The sequence below is a fragment of the Periplaneta americana genome, chromosome 2, assembly GCF_040183065.1.
Source record: "Periplaneta americana isolate PAMFEO1 chromosome 2, P.americana_PAMFEO1_priV1, whole genome shotgun sequence".
Lineage (NCBI taxonomy): Eukaryota > Metazoa > Arthropoda > Insecta > Blattodea > Blattidae > Periplaneta > Periplaneta americana.
The window spans coordinates 57,088,394-57,115,660 of NC_091118.1; the positions used below are offsets into that span (position 1 = coordinate 57,088,394).

Consider the following 27,267-nt stretch of genomic DNA (forward strand, 5'->3'; position numbering starts at 1 on the left):
ATCTTGTATTTCTACATTTTTTAAACCTAAATCGCATGTCTCGAGTTACTTTCCGTAGAGTTTCTCTCCAACCTTGGAAATTATTGCTTCTCTCGCAACCTTCAGTAATTTTAGAATTTCTTCAATGTCGGAACTTCTTTCTGCAAGGTATTAAATTCTTGTATCTTTTGTTTTAAAATATACATCGGTTCATATGATCTACAAGAATTAAAGGTTCTCTTGTTCAGTCCTTCCCTGGTGATTCTAACTTTTCATCTCCTGCACAGACTCCCTCTCTCCTGATTCTCTTTATTAGGCGCTATGACCTGTCTATATAAATTACATAACATGTTGTATTTGTATTAGTATTAGTTAAGTAAGTAATTTTAATACGTAATCAATTGAAATAAAATAAGTCTCACAAGTGATCGCAGCTGCTTTTATCGTTGCCTTATTTATAGGAAAGAGATGAGCTGTTTGTTTCTCTTCATCGCAAAATGCTATTACTTGCTTAATAATATTTCTTTCGCCACTCCGTGCTACAATATTCATGTTGAGCTGACAACACTGGACTGCAAGTGCAAATAAACTGTCCCGCAAGAAGGCTAAAAATTGTGAGTAGTGGGGGAGAGAAAGGGAGAGAGATAGAAGAGAGAGATAGGAGTGCAGGGAGAGAAATATATTACAGAGGCTGAGAAGGAATTAGAATTCAGTTCGCATATCTTACGGGGGCACAGTCCGATGGTCCGATAATATTTAGTACGCGTTGAATAGTGTTGTGCTGATCCATTTATAATTGCGAAGGCAAAACGTTCAATTCGCTCAGAGATACGAAGTGCAATTAAGAAGTATGGAAGTGACTTTTATGTATTGACGAAGACAATATCGTGCGTAATATATGTGAAATTGAAATATAAACCAGAACAACTCAGGCTATAGAGAAACATTGCAACAGTACATCGCACAATAAATGCGTTGAAATGAAATCTAAGGAACCATTTACATCATCATCATTTTGTTGTGCGGGAAACGTTTTGCAAAAACATGTGCAACATGATGCTCAGTGCAAATATTCCTCTAAAGAAATTGAGTGATCCCCATTTTAGAGGTTTTCTTCAGAAAATGTCTCGATAAAAAAACTGTTTAAGTGACAGGCGAAGACGATTCAGCTTCGACAACTTACGAGAATTATATCGCCGTTCACTGCAATTCCATCAATGATGACGAGGTATGTGCTACAGTACTTCATTTTTCTTTTCCTTCTGACTGTACGGAGATACAGTAGCATGTTTACGTCGTCTATCTACGTTTAAAACCTGTTCAGCCATGGTCTGAATGAAAAAAAAAAAAATGTAACCTATAGTAAATGTGCACCTACTTTCAATCATAAGTCATCCCGCATCCACCATCTACCCATATGCAATAGAAGGGAAAGGAAAAAAAAATTGTACGCATATCAAAGGACAATTCAATGACACTCTTTTCATACTCCTAATGTAGTATGTGAATGTACGTAAGCCCACTGAAAATAACGCTGTTTTAATTATAAAATATATACGAGGCACGTTTTTAAAGTGAGTACCGATAATTTTTTAAATAAATACAACATTATTTTCAAAATACTTTATTTTCATTGGATTCTACACATCTTAAACTACTTCTCCATATAGTTTCCGCCATTACGGGCCACGTGTCATAACGGGAAACCAATTTTTACATCCCTTCGTCATAGAATGATACATTACATCAACGTTCGCTAAGACTCACTGCACTATCTATTTCACTCTAATTGCGCAACATATTATTATTATTATTATTATTACTATACTTTGGGCCCGAATATTATTGTTCATTATTGCACTACATATTTTTCAGGTGCTAGCCAACATTTCGGTGCATCTTCTGCTCTTCGACCTTTGCATTGCTTATTCCTTCCCCACGGTTATCATTGCGGCACTGATGGACGCTGAGGAAGGAATTACTGTCAACCACGACGAAGCTTCTTGGCTTGGTAAGAACATTTTTGCTTCTCCGTCTAGATCAGACGTGCTCACGTCAGGCATTTTGCATATTGGGCGCCCGGGCACTTGGTGGGCGGGCGCTGGAAACCTGTTGCAAACGTAAATAGACAGTGTCAAATATTCAAGTGTAGCGTAACCAAGAAGTAACATTGCTGGCGGTTTACTTATTTAGTTACCGGTACTTTTTTCTTTCTTTATTTACTCCTTTATTTATTTTTTGTTTTATTTATTTCTTTTCTTTCTTTCCTTCTTTCTTTCTTTCTTCACTTCTTTTCTTTCTATATTTATTCCTTTATTTCTTTCGTTCTTACTTTCTTTGTGTATTTATTATTTAATCTGGTACAGATGAGATCATCAGGTCTTCTCTTTTCCTCTTTCAATGGATTACAAGTACAATATCAAGAATAGAATTGAAATTAATATTACAATTAATATTAAATTTGCAATAAAATCAAAGTACTAAAATATTACCAGATTAATAAAGACTAGACAATTTATTGTATAATTCAAGAACAAAGGCAGTATTAATTACTGAAGTACAAATTTAACGTAGAATAATATTATGTAGGACATTGAAATTACTGGAGATTGCTTCAATAAGAGAACTATTTACAAACAGAACAGAACAAGTACCAACTCTACAGTTACAATTATATCGTTGAGCTACACCAGGCATGCTCAAACGTATAATAATATTGTTGGAGATGAGCGTATGCAACTAATAGAAATGTTAAAGCAATCCGTCGTCAATGAGGTAAATTGCTTTAAGAAAGTAACAAATTATTGTTTCAGACATTTCTCTGCTTATTGCAAAACACAGAAAACGAAATATATAAAGAAATACATAAATCAAAATCATAATAACATTTCGTTACCTAGCTAAGGTAAATATACTGCTTTATAATTTGAAAAGACAAATTGAAATAAAGTAATTAAATATTGTTGTCAAAACATAAAAGAAAATGTATCAAGCAAAACATTTTGTTGTTTAGATAATGTTAATATACTCGTATTATAAATACAACTTTCTAATTAAAAAAAAACATAATATTGAAATAAAGTGATAAAATATTCTTCTCAATCCAACTAGGACAGTGGTTCTTAATCTTTTTTGAGTCACAGACCGCTTCGAAAATCTGCTGAGAGCTATAGACCCCTCCCTAGAAAATTAAAAAATGTGAGAAACAATTTTAGATAGGGCCTGCACAACCGGTTACGAAAAATAGAAATTATATATTGCTATTGAACGCCCGGCACTATAGTCAGTATGCAAAACTCTCCCATCTCGCGGAGTATCTCAGGGTCGGTTTATCGAATATTCGAGTTGTTTCTCATTCTTTGTAGGTGGACGGCAAAGGCAGATCACATTGAACCATGCACGAGTTACATGAGCCCTTGCAAGGACGCGTATATCATCGTGTAGGCCTACCATTTAATTGGTAATTCTTCCTCTTTCAGTACATTCAATCAATCAGTCATTCATTCATCATCCATTCATCCACTGTGTTTTGCGGAGATCTCGACATGTGTCGATTTCGCTTGTATTCCTTTTTAGAAGACCTGGGGGGCTGTCTAGCCTATATTACAGTTTTTCTGTTTTTGGTCTTAAGAGAGTTCGCATCCTACACAGAGCTTTTTAGTGCCACTTTGTCCGTTTATCTGTTTTTCTCCCTGTGTGTCTGCCTGCATCTATGAAACTACTCATCTTCCATTCAACCAGCCTTAATTAAACTTTATATATTTTAATTTTCATTGACTTCGGACAAATAGGAAAAGTCACAATTCTCGACACAAACATAGAATATCAATTAATTCGGCATATCCTTCACCTTGATTCTACAGGCTAAGAGAACTGACATCCTGTCGTACTACAGGATTACATGTCTGAGTACGACCTGGCTCTAGCCGAAAATTGATATGAAATTCGCGTTGAAGAAGACATTACCACTCTCCCAAAAACACCACAGACACCATCTGCACAAGGACATTTAGGTTTGCCTAATTCCTCACCTACTGAAGAGCTGTAGCCATTTCCGCTGCTAACACTTCAACTGGTGGCAAAAGAGAAAACTACAAGACACAGGCGTAATAACGTCTGAAAATTATAAGAAACAGTTGGAGGCTGAACAGCAAAAATAAGTTAGGCTTTTGCACAGATGGAAGCCATCTAATGCTCGGCGTGTATGAGAGGAAGCTAATTCATCAAACACTCTGGTGGGGGGGGGGACATTGTCCCGTGTGTTATATTACTACGATCACAATGCTACAGAACTTTGGTTTCAGCTTGTTGCAGAAATATTGTTTCTCGATACAATTTCGGATTTCATTTATTCCATAGTCTGTAAATATCATATGACCAAAAAGCAGGGGCTGCTTTCGAAGGGGGGCTGCGGAGCTGCAGCACCCCCAGACATTTGTGGCTCTTGTCTCATTTTATGTTGTGAAATACATTTATTACACAGTCTCTATTTAGCGGTTCGAAATTTTTAAAATTTCTCTCCCATTGACATACACGCAATCGTTAGTGAAGTCGCTTCCTCCCCTGGTGCTGCCAGAGCGAAGCCAGAAACAAGGACTATGGATGAAGCCACTTCCTCCCCTGGAGCTGCCAGTCTCGTCTCGGATGCTTTGCGCGTTAGTTTTACCCCTCCCCGTGCTGCCCCTGCCCATGAATCCAGAGTTTCCAGGCGCTGCAAAATTTACAGCAGCTTGTCAGTAGCGAGCAGTTTTAAATGCATTTACTTTAATGTTGTGAGTATAACAAGTGTAGCAATGCTTAATTCTGTACAATATTTACAGTCTATTAAGTTCAGTACCTTAACAATTCAGGAGAAATGTGAAATTAAGTGCCCATCAGTTGAATCTCATAATGGAAAGAGCCGCTAAACAAAATATAAAGCCTCGCATATTTTTTGCTGACTTAACCAGTATCCCTGCTTTCTTCTCTCTCTCTCTCTCTCTCTCTCTCTCTCTCTCTCTCTCTCTCTCTCTCTCTCTCCACACAGTCTGTATTAGATTAATGTGTTTCAAAGACAAGTCCATCAGCTGAGGCAACAAGATGGAGTTTTAAAAGTAAGAACAGTAAATGTTGTTCATGAGAAGAAGGAGCCATTGCTAGAATGTTTTCAAACCATAATGGAATCTAAAACATCTAACACCATCACAATAAATCAGGCAAGCGCCCTGGTGCGTGCTCTTGAAGATCCACAATTCAATTTCTGGCTGTTTTTTTTTTTCAAATATATTGATGTATTATGTAGATATATTATACAACCAACTACAACATCGCCAGTTAGATATTTCTAAGGTACAAATTTGCATATAAAACAAATTAAATTATGGTTTATTTAACGAAACTCGCAACTGCAGGGATTATATCAGTGTCGCCAGTGTGCCGGAATTTTGTCCCGCAGGATTCTTTTAAATGCCATTAAATCTACTGACATGAGCCTGTCTCACTTAAACACACTTGCCATCGACCTGGGGCGGGATCGAACCCGCAACCGACTATGCTACAGAGGCCGACTGCATATCAAGCTTTGTTAATGCCATACAGACAATACGGAACAGTTCACAGTTGAGCGGCGAGATCTGTGAAAATGAAAACCCTAAAAAGCGTCGTAAGGTCGAAGGGATTCAGACAAGGATTGCGGCAGCCAAGGAAGTGTGTGACCTCATTATCACACAAACCAACACCCGATTCCAGTTCATAGATCATCTGATATTATCTTCTCTTCTGTGTCAAGAAAAATTTGAACGCTACAAAAGCTAATTTCCTGAAAAAGACCTAAATGTATGTGTGAAGCTTTTTCTAATGTTCGATAAAGACAAACTAAAAACGGAACTCACAGTGTTGTATCAGAGAAAAGAATTCAGAAACATCAGTGACGCAGTCAAGCTCTTGCAGTTTATTCTATCTGAGAACTTGCAGGCCTCATTTTCAGAAGTTGTGGAACTAGTACGCATAGCTATCACCTTCCGAACCAGAACGTTGCTTTTCGTGTTTGAAGAGAGTAAAATCCTATCTTAGAAATACGATGAGAGAAGAGAGCCTGACCGCATTAGCTATGTTTTCCATTGTAAAGACTGTTTTAAACGACATATCGGATTTTAATAAGAAGATGATTCAAAAGTTTGCAACCTACAAGACAAGGCGCATGGAATTAATCTTTAAATAAGGTAAGTTGCATGGTTTATTTTTGTATGCAGCCCTCCTGAATTCAATACCCACGAGCCGCCACTGCCAAAAAGTCTTGCATATTTTTCAGGAAGCATTGCCTACATATTCCAGCCGTTTGGCAGTGTTATGTCCGGCGTTATAGTCGAATTCTTCGGCCGCAAGTGGTCTATGATTATCGTTAATCTACCCTTCCTGGTGGGGTGGATTCTGTACAGCGTTTCGAACTCTTTAATCATGCTCTACGTCACCAACGCCATCATCGGGGTAGGGATCGGCTTCATGGAGGCGCCCATGATGACGTACATCGCAGAGACCTGCCAGCCTGATATGCGAGCAGTCCTCACTTCGATTCCGAATAAGTATCTTTAATTTTTATTGGAAGTTCCCATGCATTTCGAAGTCACAAAATCAATCTCAGTTCACGGCGTTGAAATGTTTAGCATAGACTTGTTTATGAAGAACCTGTTCATGTTAATTCCAGCACGTCAAAAAGCCGTCGGAACCCCAGGCGAAATCAGAAGTTAGCTAATTCTCAGAGAGCTATTGAGATATTATGTTTACAGTGAAAAAATCGATCGAATTGATCAATTATCTAACTTAAAATAACTTACTGTCCCTTGAGTAGTATTTTATAATGTCTCAGCTTTTCAGGGATGTTTGAATTGACATGTTGGAACATAAAATACAGTATAAGTTACAAAATTTCACATGGAGACTTAGGGGAGACTCGGCTAATTCCGCAATATCAGGAAGTAAATCTATCATATTTTTATCAAAATGTTTATTGAAAAATATTATCAAGGTATGTAGACATGGACGAAACCTTTCATTACCAAATGAGATAAAGAGACCTATTAAAATGCAAATATATTTAGTTGTACAACTCGGGTAATTCCGCAACTGTGCGCATAAATCCGCAATAGGACTTGGCTAATTCCGCAGTAGTAAATAATTATGAAATGCATTATGAAAGTAACATGAAAGGAACAATTTATATGTAACAATACTCACTTTCTTCACAGCTGTGTAGAAAAACACGAAGAACAGCCAACTTTCGATGTTCTACTGTATTGCCGACAGATGTGTCGACCAATATCCTTGATTTTTTCTATAGCACTGCACAGGACATGCCTCCTGTTGACAGCCTCTCAAAACTTACGTTCACGCTATTGTAAACCCGCAGTAAAATCATACATGCAGTACTGCGGAATTAGCCGAGTTTTCCCTATTTTTACTTATTCATCTAACAATTTTAGCTTAACAGTCTTAATTCATCTTACTGCTAAAATTTAACACAACTTTGGAAAATACATTCTTCATTACTTAAAAAACGTATTTTAATTTATTTTATGCTCGACTATGCCGAAATGTAGTAATTATACACCTGGTAGCAGTCCTTTAATGCATGTCATTAAAGTACACCTACTCATTAAAGTACACCTACTCATTAAAGTACAGGTGTTCAGCCAATGACAAGTTAGCTTTTTTATACCGTTATGAAACCTCAGCCAATGACAAGTCAGCTTTGTACCGTTAGAAAACCGCAAGTATCGATTATTCTCGGATATGCAATCGAAAGAGAATTAGCGAAAAGTCACGGAGGCTGGAAATCCAATACTGTCGCAGAAGGTTATGTTCTGTTACTATAACAATTAGCGTTAATTGTAAATAATATTCAAATAAATTCAATTTGTCAACTCTTTTTTCAATGTATAATTTAATTTCAATGTTATATCAAAGTTAATATTTAGTTTACTCTGTAGGTTCTTATAGCTATCAAGGTCAATGTGGACATCTGTTCCTCGGAAAAAATCAATACTTTCGCGTCTGCGCACATCTCACAATTTGCGAGGTATTGCTCAAGGTCAGTTAGATACAAATAAAATGAATAATTTCAAGTTAGAAATATGGTCGAGCATAAAAAGTCGTATGAAACTCGCCTATAATGGTAATTAAGAAGCTCGTATGAAAATTATTAAACTCGCTTGCGCTCGTTTCATAAACATGCATATTCGCTTCTTAATTACTATCATTATAGGCTCATTGCATAATGTACTATTATCAATACAAACTGTACCATTATTTTCTGAATCTATTTCCTTATTGGCTACACATAACAAAATTATTTGAACACACAGCAGTTTTCTAACAGTAACAGTAAGACGTTAAAGTTTCAGTTAATTGTTTACCTGTAAATTCTTATGGGGAAAAAAGTTCATTACAAAAATTACTAAATCTTAGTCAATTTTAATATGATTTCAACCAAACTTTTACAGGAGATGCATTAAGAATCTGAGTGTATCACAATAGTCTTACTTCATTGCTCTGTACAATATGGCCAGTTTTTTAGCACTATACAACACAGAAAGCTATCATGATGGATTAAAATTAAAAAAAAAAACACTCTATTATTATAAATAAAAAGTAAATGTAACTCTAAATCCTTTATACATGTCTAACGTAGTACATGTCTTAAGTGTTTCTGATTTGTGTATGCGTTGATAGAAAAATTACAGCAAAAGCTTGATATTTTGTTCATAATAGCCATACATCACTCTACATGAAGAAGCTTTTTAGTAATTTTAGTTTTAATTCGCAGGTGTAGTGGTGCAGTCTAGCTTTTTCATTACTTACATCATGGGCACGGTGACTACCTGGAAAACCACAGCAGCAATAAACATCTGTTTGCCAATTATCACCGTGATCTACGTCTCACAGGTAGGTAGGCCTAGGTCTACTGTTTAGAAGACATTTTGCAATTACCGAAACGTTCGCTTAACACATGACTGTAAAATTATTGCTCAATGAACAACAGAACTTCTCTCCTGCTACTTTCTTTGTGATTCCACGCCAACTCTATTACAGTAAGGAACGCAATTTAATATATAGGGTGTTTTAAAATGATTATTAGTATTATTTGTTTTTAGTTTTGTTTGGGTGAGTAACTGGGATTCTACTCCCTCTGTCCCATAATAATTGTCCGGTACGCCGAAATGGTATTACAGTAATCACAGACGACGGGGAAACGAGAAGTGCACGCATGAGGAGAAGCGCTGTAGATCAGTGCACAAGGTTATGCAGGGCAATGATGTGATCTTATTGAGACAAGCAACACACACCACCCAGAAGATCGCCGAAAGTGGGTATTGGTTTTCAACTCACCGGTATGGCACTATATACAAACTAGTGTAGCAAAGCAAGCTGGAAATCATTAGTAGAGCATACTCTTGCAGTGAGTACGTGCGTTTGAACAGACATGGACATCCTGGGAACACAACTGGCGGTAGTGAGTGACAGGGGTAGCAAGAACCTTACAGACAGTGAACGGCAGGCGGTATAACTCGTCTGAGGAAACATTGCAGTTTTCAGATGAGGGCGCTCGTGTGTCGTGAATGCGATCCGCTCAGTCTCGATGCGTGGCGAATCAGCTGGAGAAATAATGGTACAGGCTGACAATAAAAACATCAACAGCTGTTATAATCAAATACAATTACCAATACCATAATTTAATTTACTTTTTCTGTCAGATGTACGGTATATACACGTATAGTACCTTATTCCAGAAATAGCTGTATGTCCGACGCAGAGGCCTCAATTTCATCTGCATTATCAGTTGAACTGCCTTCTTCTGTGCTGCTACCTGGCCTATCATAATACGTCTCAACTTCATCACACTCTTTATCACTACTCATGTGTATTACTATCCTTTCAACTTCCTCTGCCATTAACGCGCCACGATGCCAATATTCGTCCCCGATATGTTTAACAGATTGGCAGCATTTTATCCAGTAATCTTTGGTGATTCTGCATTATCTAACACAACAATGCAGATGGAAGATTTGGTGTGAGACGTTCCTTTAACCATTTATTATAATTTTCCCGGTTCATTTCATCATGATAATCTGCAGAATAAGATTTGGAGTCATATATCAACTCCGCCCCTTCGATGAATTTCATTTCACCACCAACATGAACAACAATATTCCTATGCCCAACACTTTGGTTTACTTGCATACCTTGCACTTCATCATGCTACCAACACTTTTATACGGTATAATGAGTATGGACCTATGTTTCATCTGTATAAACAATTGGCTTCTTTGGCCCCTTTTCGTTTTGTTTTAGCATTCTCAGGTATGCTGCACGACGTGCAATAATGTCCGACAGCTACATTAAAACATATCGTATGGTTTTGCATTTCTTAAATTTATATCCCATGGTTTCAGCAGTCTCCAGAATGTATCTTTTCCTTAATAGCATTCATAAGCTTGCTTAGGGTCAGAATTTATTTATCTCTGCTCATAAAACTACAAAAAAGTTCTGCGGATGACACATTTTTCAAAATCATCAAGTACATTTTTCTTTGAATGTGGGTGGCTTTTACCAGAAGTTGGAAATTGTCCTCCAATGCGCTTTGCTTCCTCACCCTCCTTAGCTATAATATGTTTTGTTCTTTCACTCTTCCCCACCGCCGTTGCTGTTCTTTTCACAGCGTTCGTTAATGGAATGATATTACCTTTCTTTTTCTCTTCTTTACAAAATTTTAGCACATTATATATAATCTTCTGCTTTGCGTTACGTATGTCTCGGAGTTTCCATTCGCTCTTGTGTACAGACACACTTCCGATATCCACTAGCAGACTGAACGAACTGAACTGAGGCATTTCTTTACTAGAGCGCTGTGCATAGTACGTCAGAATAGGGTGACGTAATGCAGTATCGATCGCATGTTTATGTCCAAGCTTACTCTACCTGCCGTCTGCAATCATTCTTCAAACGGGTCATATAGGGGTTTTTGTTGAAAAACACTAGTCTACGGCTGACGTAGTGAAGAAAGGTGCATAACAGGTGCGGCCGAAAAATTTTATGTCAGTAAAAGAACAGCACGCTACATTTGGCAACGGGGGCGGCAATGTTTGGAAAGTGGATCCATGCTCATCACCAGATTAATCCCAGCAATAAATGCAAAATGGCCTCCTGTACCGCGCACAGGGAGAATTCAGGTGTCAGTTCAGCAGGACAATGCGCGTCCGCATATCGCTCCCAATGACCGCACCTGGATGAACGCTGCAGCAGCCAGTGGAATCACTATGGAACTCGTGTGCCAACCGCCAAACAGTCTGGATATGATTGTTTTGATCTGGGATACTTCCGGGCAATTCAGTCTCTCCAGCATCAGACAGCAAATGTTCTTTTTTGGCTCAATGATTGGCCAATTTATACAGATCCCGGACTAATTATTTTTTCTTTTGCTAATTGAGTGACAATTTTGTACTGATTCTGGAGTAATACAGTTGTATTACTCATTCATGTGTTTCATTTTGCTCCTATGTAAACGCCAATGTAAAATTATGGACATCGGACAATTATTATGGGACAAGAAATAAAAGCGTACCGGACAATTATTATGGGACAGAGGGAGCAGTATTTTATGGTACATAAAAATCTTAAATTTCGGTATAAAATGTGGATAATTTCAGTGGTATTAGTACAACAAACGTAAACTCGTTTTTATTTCACGTTTAAAACTGTAACTTTTTTTTTTATTCTCGTCGTGTAATTTTTTAATTAGTTTTACGACCTTTTATCAACTGCTATGGTTATCTAGCTTCTGAGTGAGATGATTGTGATAAAGCCAGCGAAATGAGTCAGGGTCCAACGTCGAAAATTACCCAACATTTGCTCTTAAAGGGTTGAGGGAAACCCCAGAAAAAATCTCAACCAGGTAATTTGTCCCAATCAGGATTTGAACCCTAGCCCGCTCGTTTCACGATCAGGCAGGCTAACCGTTACTCCGCAGCGGTGGACCTCGTTGTATAAAATACATTACTGAATAATTCTACAAAGACTAGAGGTTTGTGTCATTAGGGAAATCTTAAGGATTTTTGTACATTTTAACAATATTTTCGGAGTTCTCCATCGGCACTTAACTGTTGTGTACACAAAATTTGTGAGAGACTTCCATCCTGTGTACGAATAATATAAACTAATAGACACCAGAAAACATTCAAGCTCTTTGTACTTTGTGTTTTAATAGTCACTCAAATACGGTATGAATATTAGATTCAGAATTCTGTATTTAAATTCATTCATTCATTCATAATGTTCTGTCTAAGCGCAAGTATTTCACTGTAAATCCAGCAATCTCCTATCTTTCCTATTTTCTTCTCTCTCCTTTGTCTCCGCATACGACTGTATTGAAATATCATTCAAAATTGTGAACATAATTTCCATTGCACAACATTACAGTCTATATTTTAATTATGTACAATGAATTTTAAAACAAAACTGTAAATCCAGCTATTTCTAATCACTGCAGTGCCTGCAAAAATACAGCGGGCAGGGAATTTAGCTTCATCGAAGCTTATTGTATTAATTCACGCACCTATTATTTAGAAAGTTAGAATTTATAAAACAGTTATTTTACCGGTTGTTCTGTATGGTTGTGAAACTTGGACTCTCACTCTGAGAGAGGAACATAGGTTAAGAGTGTTTGAGAATAAGGTGCTTAGGAAAATATTTGGGGCTAAGAGGGATGAGGTTACAGGAAAATGGAGAAAGTTACACAACGCAGAACTGCACGCATTGTATTCTTCACCTGACATAATTAGGAACATTAAATCCAGACGTTTGCGATGGGCAGGGCATGTAGCACCTATGGGCGAATCCAGGAATGCATAAAGAGTGTTAGTTGGGAGACCGGAGGGAAAAAGACCTTTGGGGAGTCCGAGACGTAGATGGGAGGATAATATTAAAATAGATTTGAGGGAGGTGGGATATGATGATAGAGACTGGATTAATCTTGCTCAGGACAGGGACCGATGGCGGGATTATGCGAGGGCGGCAATGAACCTTCAGGTTCCTTAAAAGCCATTTGTAAGTAAGTAAGTACCTATTATTTATGTCACTACCAATAAATACGTCTTTTGGACACTTTAAACTAAAATGTAATAGTCTAAATAATTCAGAATTGTTTTTTTAAAACAATAATTTCGAATAAGTTTCTGCTAAAAAAAAAAAAAAAGCAATCCCGCGTATAAACAAAATATATGCCTTATTTCGCGATTTTAAAGTTGATATTTTGACCTGGAAGAGCTTGAAACAATATTTTTGCTTATCAGCTGAAAAGTAGAATTTTGCAAATCCGCGGTTTGCAAAAACCAGGTGTAGGCTATTTATGAATGGTAAACTATTCTTTGAAATGATGCACACGGTAGGGTTGCGGTTAAGGCTATGGATTGGTGAAAATAACGAGAATAAAACATAAAAAAATGGAAAATTCGTTTTTAACTCTAAAAAATAAGATAATGTTTCACTTTTCTAAATCTGTGCTTATTTTGGCTCTATGACATTTAGAGCTCCTCAGGACGAATTTAAAGGGACCAGCGCATGCGTAGAGCTGCAGTTCTTTAAACTAACACTCGGCTGTCATTCTGACAGACTTTGTCCTTCATTCTAATTAATTTCACTTTTCATTCAGTTCATATTTCGCGCTGTTGTGTAGGAGAAAATGTGTGTGGTAAATCTGCAATAGGAAGGAAGGATACCGATAGTACTCGTATATATCATATAGCCTATATGTTGTACGCTGATACTCGTTTTATCGATATTCCAATTTTCAACATTTTGTAACATTCAAGTTGCTGTAATGGTCTAATGAATAGAGGTTTTGTCCAAATCGCAGTGAAATTTTACATGGAAGTCCACAAAAGCATGTGAAGTAAACTGACACATGTGTTCTATTCTGCTATTAAAAGTACCGGTATTCAAATCACCACATGTTGAGGACGTTATAAGCTTTAAAAAATTGAAAAATTAACAACTAAAATGTAAATATTTATTTCTTAGAGTAATTGCAAAAATATGAAAACCTGTGCCATATCTTACATACATCTATTGGGAATAAAATAAATATAAATTTAAAGAAAAATTATATAAACTTTGAACATTGGGACAATTATAATTCATTATTAAAAAAAAATTAATCTATACTAATAATAAATCTGTAGCCGAAATTTTTCTGGTAATTTTCGATTTTCCAAAAATAATTGGTCATAACATATATAATTAACCACCCTGAAACCGAAAAGCGCTTTTTTGAAATTTTTGTTTGTATGTCTGTCTGTCTGGATGTTTGTTACCTTTTCACGCGATAATGGCTGAACTGATTTATATGAAAATTGGAATATAAATTAAGTTCGTTGTAACTTAAAATTTAGGCTATATGGCATTCAAAATATTTTATTTAAAAGGAGGATTATAAGAGGGCTTGAATTAAATAAATCGAAATATCTCCCTTATTATTAATTTTCATGAAAAATATTACATAACAAAAGTTTCTTTAAACGTAATTTCTGATAAGTTTTATTCCACGCAAAATTTTGATAGGACTGATATTTAATGAGATAAATGAGTTTCAAAATTACAATAACAACGCCATCTAAGGCGGTGTAATGAAATAAAAAAACAAATGAATTCGTCTATAAGGGACCTTGGACAACAACAATCGAAAGCTATGAAATATACGGTAGCTTACAAAGAATGTTTCTGTGTTTGTATGAAGGAATATCGGAAGCTAAATTAACAGATTTGTATAATTAATTATTAATTCACCATTGGAAAGTGTAGTTTCTCTAGATGGACATAATGCTGGGCCTATAATGTTATTACAGTAACTTCTGAGTGAATCGAGGACAGGTAAGATTAAAACAGCTTCTTATGTACAGAAAACTTGATAGGCATTCGTTTCCTGTATTTCCTAAAATAATTTGTATGACCAAATGAGTGGTCTCTGGATCAAAATGATCGCATTTTAATTTTTTTAATACAACTTAAATTAAGTAATATAATAAACGATTTATCCTTCTGTGAAACACGAATGTTCCCTGGATCAAATCTCCTATTGTAATTATGTAATTACTTTATATTTATTTCTAACGGATGCAGCGGAGCGCACGGGTACAGCTAGTTATAAGTAAACTAATTGGAATATTGATGTAAAATTTGTGTACTGCATGTCCACATTGTAGGAAATATGTGGTAAAAGTTTCAGATTAATTTGCATAAAATGTAGAAGTTAGAAATTTCACACATCCAAAGCATTAAGAAGGAAGGTCGCGGGTTCGACTCCCGATGGGTTATGGATTCTTTGCATTGATGCAATTCTTCCGGCTACATTATGTTGCTGCGTTCATTCAGCCTCTAACAGAAATGAGCATCAGAGGTATTTCCTTGGAGATAAAGACCGGTTGCACATAGGACTGTTATTCATACCACTACAAATACGTATTAAGTTATATCTAAAGATGGAAGCCTTAACGTCCCGATGCGATGCCGTGCAGGCGTTCATGTCCTGTAACTTTGCCTTTTAACCTCTTCCCTTACTATATATTTTACCAGTTTTGTGAAAAAAAAAGTGTAATATTTTTTTTTATTTTCGTATAGAGGTAATTTAATATTGCAGAATCACTGTACATCACTAATTTTCTTACATACCTAAAAATCACTATGAAACAGACATACATTCATACCTGAATTATTATCCCGAGTTATCTCGTGCACCTTGATTCCAGCTCTGGTAGTTGTCCCACTTCGATTTTCTCCTGAACTATTTACCAACTTATGTTTTTTATAGATTAATTTATGAGGTACAATACCAGTGCTGTTATCAAGCCGTGAAATGTTGCTTGTCGGGTGATAGACTCGAAAGCAGGGTATTACGCACAGTGGCACATTGCATTCCGGACAGTAGTATCTGCTCTTGTGTCGAATTTCATTGTATTTTGAGTCTCTCGCAATATTACACATGAAACACTGTCTGGTTAGTTGTTCTTCTTCAGAGTTCGTGGAATAACTTCTAGAGAATGTCTACCTGTAAGCCGAAGTGGGTTGTATTTTGAGTCTGTAGTAGGCCGCCACGAATTATTTTCAGTATTCTGTGAGCACTTATTAGCATGCCGAATAGTCTCCTCGAATATAATGTTGATGAAGTCATTATCAAAGGATTATTTAAAAAATTGAGAATTATCGTTATCAGAAACAATGTTAAAATTTCAGGGAATGGGGACCTTGGAGGTGCAGAAGAAATGGTGCAAGATGTCTTCTATTCAAACCACTGTCGAAAAGACGCGACATCAACTGATCTGAATCTGTTTGTTGGTCTATAACTTCGTCTTCTGATACCGATATTTCATTTCCTAATCTTCTACAGGAATATATTCCTGATCAAAAGTTTCGGAATCACTAACTTGATCCATCTTTACACAAAACAGCACAAAAAACAGTAAACACAAACAGAAACCGCCAAAACTAACTAGCATCTACTCACTACTGTGTGTGAATGCTATATGAGCATAGAATTCCACTCGCAAGGAAGAAGTACAAAAAACACCACCAGATATAGCAATATCACTAACTTCTGTAGCCATCTAGTGAGGAAAAGGTTAATGAAAGAATGGAAACGTATATATTCGGGATATAATCCTTAACAGCGAAAATGGGACTCAAACGAGTTAACTCGGATTAATAAATTTTGACACAAGTTACAAACCCGAGTTAACTCGGGTTAAGGGTTAATCAGGGAAGTGGTTAAATAATAGGCTATATAAACTACGTGTCAAACAGTTGTATCATTCACTAGGCTATGAATATACCGATATAATTATTTTAGAAACGTGCAAAACGCTTAATGAAAAATTCTGTCACATAGCATTTCATATGAATTAAATTACTTGTGTTATGCGTTACATCATCAATAAATTGTATTCAGTCTTTAAATCTCAGTTCAGTAACAGAGTACCTAATAAAACACGCAGATGCCTGAGACACCAATATGGCTGCTTTCACGTGGCCGAGTGAAAGACGCCGAGCGCTCCCTCTGTTGGCTACGTGGTTGGGTGACGCCTGACGTCGTGAAGGAAGAATTCTCACAACTCGTCAAATACAACAATTCCACCAAGAAGGGAATCATGGACAACAACGCCGTAATTCAACTGACAGTTTTGAACGCCAGTGAGGTGAGTGCAAAATATAATTCATATTGCTGAAGGGTCAATAATTCAACAATTAAGTACAGTAGTATTTTTTTCTGAAATATGCGAAGTAAACGTATTAGTGAATGAAAAAGAGAAAAATAAAGATTCATATTCCAATGTTAACTCTTCAGAGATGAAAAAAAAGAGGAGAAAAATCTCTACTCACCCCAGGAACTGCAGCAGTACGTTCTGCACTTCCGTAAAGTCGGGGCTGGGAAGCCCAGTGCTTCCTCTCTCTGAAATAAATAATAGAGTGAACTATATTATTATTAACTATTAAGAGTTTTACACAATCTAATTACATCCACTTTCAATTGTGTAATTCAATAATAGCTTTCACAAAACATGATGCAATATTTCCATAAATGAAATTCAAAATATGACAATATCTCTAACGACCACAATCTCGAGTGACTGAATTTGAATGGATCATGAGGTACCATGTGACTTCATGACCATGTAGATTGTTTTAAAGTGTCTACCTTCCAAAGTGACGGAAAAAGAAGAAAAGATAGATAGGAAATAGATAACAGACAAAGTCGACAATGAAAATACTTTTTTAAAACTGAAATTTAATGAAAACTATTAGGCAGAAATGATTAGCGAAAAGTCGTAATGAAGGAAAACAAATTGTGTAACGTCATATATAAGTTTTGTTCAATAATAAAAAGGTCTTATATATATATATATATATATATATATATATATATATATATATATATATATACATATGTACGTAGTGATTCACGAGGATTTATTTCCGAAGACATTCTGAGCAAAAAAATGTCACATAAACATTTGTCCTAATCTCAATATTTTCAGAGTTACACTAATTTGAAATTGTTTATAAAACACCATTATTCTTGAGTTTTAAGAGTAAAAGAATATTACAGATAAAGAATGAACTATTCAGGAGTATCATTTCTTTAATTAGCTAGTATTCTGAAGCTAAAAATATGTTGTGAATTCCATAGTTGCTTCGTACAGAATTTTGTTTCTATTTTTAACTAGAAAATTACATTTTCTTACGCATTTATCACAACAATTGTTACAAATCACGCCACTCTTGTAAATTCTTTAAGACTGTATATTACGTTGCACAATTAAACTGTAAAGAATCAAGTTCCTAAAGTCGTATGATTTGTAACACTTTTTTTTTTGTTAAGCGCATAAGAATGATGTTTTTAGTTAAAAATTGAAAAATAATATCTGTGCAAAACAATTAACAACACATTTTTAGTTTGAGAACACTAGCCAATTAAAGAAATGACACTTCTGAAAAGTTCATTTTCTATTTGTAAAAATTTTTACCCTTAAAATTAAAGAAAAAGGTATTTTGTTAACAACTCCAAATTAATGTAATATTGAAAATACTGAGATTAGTACAAATGTTTATATGACTTTTCTGCTCAGAATGTCTTCGGAAATAAGCTCCGTAAGGGACGGTAAATCCTCGTGACTCACCCTGTATATATTGCAAATATATAAAAAATATATATGGATGTGAAGATTACGAATTATCTTTAGAGAAAATACATCACATAAAAAACAAACATTGTGTACTGGTAAATTTGGTCTATACAGAGTATCTACGTTTTGAACAGTTTTACTAAAAATAATCATGTACCACCATTAGAGACCAGACTGACTACTAAATGAAAAAGGCAGATGCATTAGTATTACAACATAATAGAGAATAACACAATAATATGTTGTACTATATTATATAATGTCTGATGATATATTGTGTAGGGTTTATATGCAATCCTAGAATTAAACACGCTTGTTATAATAATCCGTGGCGCTACAGCCCGTGAAGGGCCTAGCCCGACCAGCCGGCTGCTGGCCTCACGCCCACATGCCGAAGCAGAGGTGGAAGATCATCCAACCAGAATGGCGGTATTGTGTGGTTAGCATGATGATCCCCCCAGCCGTTATAGCTGGCATTCGCAACCGGATTTCGCTACCTATCGTAGCTCCCCAAGTGTATCACGATGCTGGGTGGGCACCGGTCCCATACACTGGCCGAAATTTCATGAGAAAATTTCTTCCCCCATGAGGAATCGAACCAGCGCGCATTCCATAACGCGAGTCCTAGGCAGGTTGCCTTAGACCACGACGCCACGGCGCGGGACCAAACACGCTTGTTATGATGCTATAAATCGTGCACAAGGCTGGCCGTCCACTGGAACCGAATTCGGCCGAATAACAACTCGGCCGTTTACGGTCGTACACGGCCGAATGATCCCACAACAAGAGAATGCATTGGCGCGCGTCCATTACACTCGCCCTATTCGGCCGTTTGCGGCCGAAGACGGGCGAATGACGATTGCATCCAATTCAAATGGGATTTTCCGGTCTCATTCGGCCGAACAGAGCAACACGTGGTCACTGTTTCCATAAATTTCGCCATGAACGCCGAAAAATTAATTCGATCTTGTATTTTTTTTTTCATTAAACGAGTGAAATAAAATTTTTAAGGCTTAACAAATTATTATTCATGTAGGCCTACTACTTACTTTAATATCACTGACAAACGTTTCTCAGGTGGTACAACTTCTCTGAAATTTGACCATTTTGAGATTGATGGACGAATTACATTTAAAATATATTGAAATGTATCAACATTCATCCGATAGTAATCGAGAAACTTCTAGATGTTTATTGTGTAGGTGTAGATTATGAAACTTACCCAGGCGACACCTTTCTCTAAGTATCGGATATACCCTATATTTTCGTCGTTTGGTCCTCCGTCTCCTCATAAGGTAGGGATTGTCCAAAAATAGTAACATGTCCTCCACATTCATTCTAATAATAATAATAATAATAATAATAATAATAATAATAATAATAATAATAATAATAACAATAAGCAGAAGGAAACTGTACCAGAACAATAGAAGGAGTCCATAATTTGACCTATTTTTAAGAAGGGGACAAGACTAACTGTAGTAACTTTCGAGGAATACCACTTTTGTTAACGTCGTACAAATTTTGTCCAATATTCTTTTGAGAAAGTTAACTCCATATGTAGATGAAATTATTGGGGATCAACAGTGCGGTTTCAGACTAATAGTTCGGCTATTGATCAGATTTTTTGTATTCGACAGATATTGGAGAAAAAATGGGAGTATAAGGGTACAGTACATCAGTTATTCGTTAATTTCAAAAAGGCATATGACTCGGTTAAGAGAGAAGTTTTATAAAATATTCTTATTGAATTTGGTATTCCCAAGAAACTAGTTCGATTAATTAAAATGTGTCTCAGTGAAACTTACAGCAGAATCCGTATACGCCTTTAGGAAAGTTCAGGATAACAGAGGGGGTTTGGAATTGAATGCGTTACATCAGATTCTTGTCTAAGAGGATGACCTAAATACGTTAAGAGAAAATCCTAAACGATTTGGGGAAAACACGGAAATTTTACATGAAGCAAGTAAAGCGATAGAATTGAAAGTAAATCCCGAAAATACAAAGTATATGTGTCTCGTGACCAGAATTTTGTACGAAATGGAAATATAAAAATTGGAGATTTATCCTTCGAAGAGGTGTAAAAATTCAAATATCTTGGAGCAACAGTAACAAATATAAATGATACTCAGGAGGTAATTAAACGCAGAATAAATATGGGAAATGCCTATTATTATTCGGTTGAAAAGCTTTTATCATCCAGTCTGCCCTCAAAAAATCTGAAACTTAGAATATAGGCTATATAAGGTAGTTATATTATCGGTTGTTCTGTATGGTTGTGAAACTTGAACTCTCACTTTGAGAAAGGAACAGAGGTTAAGGGTGTTTGAGAATAAGGTGCTTAGGAAAATGTTTGGGGCTAAGAGGGATGAAGTTACAGGAAAATGGAGAAAGTTACACAACACAGAACTGCACGCTGTATTCCTTACCTGACATAATTAGGAACATTAAATCCAGACGTTTGAGATGGAGAGGGCATGTAGCACGTATGCGTGAATCCAGAAATGCATATAGAGTGTTAGTTGGGAGGCCGGAGGGAAAAAGACCTTTGGGGAGGCCGAGACGTAAATAGGAGAATAATATTAAAGGATTTGAGGGATGTGGGATTTGATGATAGAAATTGGATTAATCTTGCACAGGATAGGGACCGTTGGCGGGCTTATGTGATAGCGACAATGAACCTGTGGGTTCCTTAAAAGCCTTTTGTATATATGTATGTACTTTTTTAGTTGGATATTTAACGACGCTGTATCAACTACGAGGTTATTTAGCGTCGATGAGATTGGTGATAGCGAGATGATATTTGGCGAGATAAACCGAGGATTCGCCATAGATTACCTGGCATTCAACTTACTGTTGAGGAAAACCTCGGAAAAAGCCCAACCAGGTAATCAGCCCAAGCGAGGATCGAATCCGCGCTCGAGCGCAACTTCAGACCGGCAGGCAAGCGCCTTAACCGACTGAGCCACGCCGGTGGCTGTATGTATGTATGTATGTATGTATGTATGTATTTTTTTTTTAATATTAGTTGAACGGCATGTCCCATTACAATAAAAGTAATACTACATGCTTGCTACCTGTATGTTTATAATATAACACATTATGTCTCGTTTCTGTCACTCTCTAGGCGTATGTAGGTCTGTTATTCTGTTGTGAAAATTTGAGTCTTTCATTATATCTATTGCCTACTCTTATCTATCCTAGATTTATTATCCTACGTTTACTCGCCTAAATTTATAACAATGACATTGTTTGTGAATGTATGCGCATGTATGTATGTATGTATGTATGTATGTATTAAGTTAGTATAAGCATGTAGCACGAGGACATAGAACTGGTAATTGACGGCCGAAGTGTCGGCTCCAGTGGACGATCGATCGGCTCTTCTGCCGGTTGTCCGGCATTCGGCCGTATACGGCCTAACAAATATTCGGCCGTTCACGGTGCCAGTGGACGGCTAGGCTTAGCCTAATTCTGGCACTGGTGCCAGAAAAGGTGACCTAGCAACTAGTATTCCATGAAGTCATCATCGCCTTCATAACACAATTTTATACAACATACCTGTAAGAAAAGCTTCAAAACAAGAATAAAATAACATTTCTTAGAAACGGTTACTTAGCAACCATGAAATATATTACGTCATATTCAGTACTCATGTCTCTACTATATTTTAATGCTAGTATAGCATAAAGCGTTGTATGTAACACGTGCATAATCTTGATTATAAACACTCCTGAAAATTAGAGCTCTGGCTTACACTAAACATGCACTCGTGCTATAATTACCAAGATTATACAAGTTACATAAATTACTATTTTGCTATATTAATAAAACCCTCATATTTAATTTCTTTAAATGACCGGGCTATGTCATTTTTAATGTTCATTTCATAATCTTGAATTTCAACCAATTCCAACAGGAGGCAGCTGAACACTACGACCAGGAGAACATACATCAGAGCAAATCTGAAGCAGAGCAAACTGAAAACAATGCTACGCATGCGTAAGTTACATACTGTTTTTTTTTGCATGTTATTTTTTACTATGTCTTTTCGAACGGCAAAAGTCAAAATTATTTTATTCGATTCTAAGTCAGTTATTAAAATATACCATTTTCATTAATACACAGTTTTCTGCTCAAGGGCAATTTTTTCACTGCAAACCCAGCGTGCTCCAATCTTTCCTACTTTCTCCCTTCTCCTTAGTCTCCGTATACGATCCATATATCTTAATGTTGTCTATCATCTGATACCTTCTTCTGCCCCGAAATTTTCTCCCGTTCATCATTTCTACCACCCTAACCCATTAGCTCCTGGCTTAGTTACCTCATGAGTGATACTTATTGGGATCACTTATGAGATTAAAACCCGTCTTCGAATAGCTGACTGAACAACAACAATGTAACATAACATAACATAAAATTTACCACCGTGTAGAATCAAAGTACAGACCGTTATTTAGTCCTGACAGCTCAGCGACGCGAAAGAGGGGAAGTAGTAGGAGTAGTGGGGAGAGCTCCGGAGTAGAGATAAGGGCGAGTGGTCGGTAAAGGAATGCAGTAGAGCTTAACTGTAACATAATATCACCATCTTCTGTGGCCGAAGTAACAAAACTACAGTACTGTAATTATGTTTAGGAAATAATATTGTCACTTCAGACCAATATACTGTAGTTTTGTTAATTCGGCCACAGAAGACGGTTATATTATGTTAGTCATACAGAGAATGAAATTCATGACCGTAAAAATGCTGCTTGAAAGCAACATCATATAAGTAGCAAAATTTGATTTGTTACATTGAATTATTTCAACGTTACAATTGCTTCTTTGTTAAAATGTGTATATGATAACGTAATGCAATTTGTGTTCTTTTGTTTTGTGTGTTTTTGGAAAATATAATTTCAATTAATGCTCCGCCATAAATGTTGTAACTAAAACCTTGTGCACCCCTCGTGTTTATCGTACGGCTCGTCCTCTCCCACACGTTACCTGCACTTTGTTTACGTTTTCACTGTGCCTAAACGAGACGCTCTACTGTGCACATACATTCAGTCATAGTGTTCTTCCCAAGGGCAGGTCTTTCACTGCAAACCCAGCATTCTCCAATCTTCCCTATGTTCTACCTTCCTCTTAGTCTCAGAATATGATCTATAAATCTTAATGTCGTCCATCATTTGATAGCTTCTTCTGCCCGGAACTCTCATCACGTTCACCATTCCTTCCAGCGTATCCTTGAAAAGGCAGTTTCTTCTCAACCAGTAACCATGCCATTTTCTTTTATACACAGCAGGTATAGTTTAATATTATATAATACGATATCATAGAGTGAATCAAATCTAATTTATCGGTATTACTACCATGCCAAGAGGTGTTATACATCGGAGTATGTTTAAAAAACATCTTTAATAATGCACTCTTTTGGTGGCAGGAACGAAGAAGACTCCCAGGAGTCACACTGCAGCCTGGAGACTTGGAAGGAGATGCTGCGACGTCCAACACTCCGGCCCCTCATCCTCGTCAACACATACTTTCTTTTACTAAATTTCGGCGGGATGGCGGCCATCAGACCGTATATGGTGCACGTGTTCAGAGAATATGGAATGCACGACGAGGCAGAATGGATTACGGTAAAGCAAGCTTGTAGATGGTATTTATACAGTAGTTTACTTAATTATTTAGATCAGAGGTGTCTCAGATTCAAGAAAATAATATGGGCTGCTCGTGAGGAACTTGATTTGATAGATATCTAGCCCTCCTTAGTGTTGAAATATTTGTTTAAAAGGAAAAATTTATAGCCTTTGGGGTGGGGCGGGCAGAAGGTACAAAAAGACTTCAAATAATTCGGAATGTTTCTTTCAAATGTCTGGCTATATTAGGGGCAACCAAAATATGTGAAAAATCTTTCTCACTTATGAAATACCTTAAGAACAAAGCACAATCACGATTAACTGATTTAAATCTGCTCAATTGTTTCTCCTTGAGCATCACTAAAATTCTGAGTGACATTCAAATTCAAGGGTAGGCTATCATTACCCTGATGAGTGTTTTAAAATTTTATTTGTTTATTTATTTATTTCATTTGTGAATAATTTCGAGGGAAAAATTTTTCCGGGACAGGGTATCAAACCCGGGACCTTGGTCAAACGTGCTAACGCTCTACCAACTGAGCTACCCGGGAACTCTACCAGACACCGACCCAATTTTTCCCTCTATATCCACAGACTTCAAAGTGGGCTTACAGCCGTCAAGCAACCAACATTGAGTGCACACAAACTCTGTGTGACTTGAATTTTGTTTTTTTGTTAATGAAGAGTGACGTGAATTATGAAAATCGAGCTTTCAGGTATAATTCCGTGTAAAGTTGACTTGAATAATTTCGAGGGAAAAATTGTTCCGAGGCCGGGTATCGAACCCGGAACAATTTTCCCCTCGAAATTATTCAAATCAAATTTACAGGGAGTTATACCTGAAAGCTTGATTTGCATATTTCATTTGTGTTTTCATACAATCCTATTAAACCTATTCCATTTGACGGTGCTCGCTCACTTAGTATCACGTGTGGGTGGTGCTCACAATCTTCAAAAGATTGACTATTCTCATACTTTACGATATTTATCAGAAACTGAATGTACTAATCCTACAGCATTGTGTGCGCTATACCACAGTCTAGTACAGTCTTGCGATGGTGACTAATAATTGCGAGCGAGAGGTCTTTTATGCCCGCTGCGCGCGCGCGGAGCTCTTTTTTTTATTTTATTAGGTTATTTTACGACGCTGTATCAACATCTAGGTTATTTAGCGTCTGAATGAAATGAACGTGATAATGCCGGTGAAATGAGTCCGGGGTCCAGCACCGAAAGTTTCCCAGCATTTGCTCGTATTGGGTTGAGGGAAAACCCCAGAAAAAAACTCAACCAGGTAACTTGCCCCGATCGGGATTCGAACCCGGGCCACCTGGTTTCGCAGCCAGACGCGCTGACCGTTACTCCACAGGTGTGGACACGGAGCTCTTTTACCTGTAAACATTGCTAAAGGATGTACAGATTTCAGAACACAGCGCATCATGACGGAACGGAAGCGCTTAAAGCTTTCAAGGAAGAGTGGAAGATACAATATTTATGCTTCGAACATGGTGATGAAGTCTAGTGTTTGTTGTGTAAAAAAAAAATATCATTTGCAAAAAAAAGCAACATAAAACGGCATTATGAGACGCAACATGAAAAAAAAAAATAGGCATTATTCAGGAGAAGAGAGATATAAATTCATTTCGGAAATTGACATCGAGGGTAAATTAATTTACATTTGGGTCAGTAGATAGTATCTAGATTCCTTTTATTTTTTTATTTTAAATGTATTGTTGATGTTTTATTTGTTGCTTGTTTCTGGATATTTACTTTTATTAGACTACGTGTTTCTTTAATTTAGAAATAATATTTTATCTTTAATTGCACTTTAACTTACAATATTACTAAGCTCAAAATGCTAATTCACTTTTATTCCAATAACTATTTTCAGGATTTTGAGCAAATATGAACTAAACATTTTGAAAACTTTGATGCAAGGAGCTTTTTTAGTAACGTCAATATAAAATATACTTAAAAATACAATTTCAAAACTATTAGACCTAATTGCATCAAATTTTAGCCGAAATTGTGGAAGTTTTAAAAGTCATACATATCCCCTTAAATGATTGATCCCAAAAATTACGATGGCTCTCAATATCTTAATTTAATCAATTTGTTTTTTCGTGTTACGTGTATCTCACAAATCACTCTAAGAAAACTCATTACATAATCACGACTGGAGAGTAAGGACTACATTTTCACAATCACACAATCAACATACTCTATTTCAATCAATACTGCCATTATTATTTTTTCAACAAATACTCAAAAGTACTTAGAGATCACACACGTCGAGCAGGTAGACCCTATTAGTTCTCCTAACCAATGAAGTGAAGTATTTACATAATAAATAATTGCTTTTAACAAGAAAATGGTTTACATACAATTAACTTTTCCTATTTCTCTTTTTGTTCCTAAAAACCCTTCCCTTTGCGATTTCTTTATATATGTACATGTATATTAAATAACTTAGTAATTAGCCCTAGTACATAGCCAGAAATTTAGTAACGCAAGTTATTGTAATAAATGCTGCCTTTATTCGCTGCATGTGCATGTACTGTACATCCCTGTTGTCTACGTTACGACGCTACGTAGTGGATGCGCTCGTGATCAAGGTCGAGCTCTTCTACCATGATTGGGAGCTAATATAGTCTCATCCCTGGTCTAATATATACAGTCACGAAGGTCAATACGTAGTAAATATGCATCCATAGATAGTTGCTAACTACTAGGATCGTTAATACCGCCTCATGCGAAATAGTACCGGCACCCTCACAACTCAAGCTTCGTGACTGTATATACTAGACTGTGGCTATACTCTATACACAACCAATCTTTATCCAGTGGGTCGGCGACCAAACGTTGAGCTCTAGTGATGACACGCTATGCAAGAATTTTGATAATCGCCCAGATGTTTGACGTGTGACCAGAGGTTCATATATCGAGAACTTGTAAGGTAGCAA

The 27,267-nt window shown here is 36.6% G+C and overlaps 1 protein-coding gene across 1 annotated transcript in view; it reads left to right on the forward strand.

Annotated features, from left to right (window-relative positions):
- The first annotated feature begins 672 nt into the window (after positions 1–672).
- LOC138693954 (facilitated trehalose transporter Tret1-like) overlaps positions 673–27,267 on the forward strand; it is a 36,418-nt gene continuing 9,823 nt past the window's right edge. The window contains exons 1-6 of the mRNA XM_069817686.1: positions 673–1,207; positions 1,855–1,990; positions 8,780–8,898; positions 16,995–17,195; positions 22,603–22,685; positions 24,109–24,307. Of these exons, the coding sequence (XP_069673787.1) occupies positions 1,939–1,990; positions 8,780–8,898; positions 16,995–17,195; positions 22,603–22,685; positions 24,109–24,307 (654 nt within the window). The 5' untranslated portion in view covers positions 673–1,207; positions 1,855–1,938. The remainder of the gene's footprint in view (positions 1,208–1,854; positions 1,991–8,779; positions 8,899–16,994; positions 17,196–22,602; positions 22,686–24,108; positions 24,308–27,267) is intronic.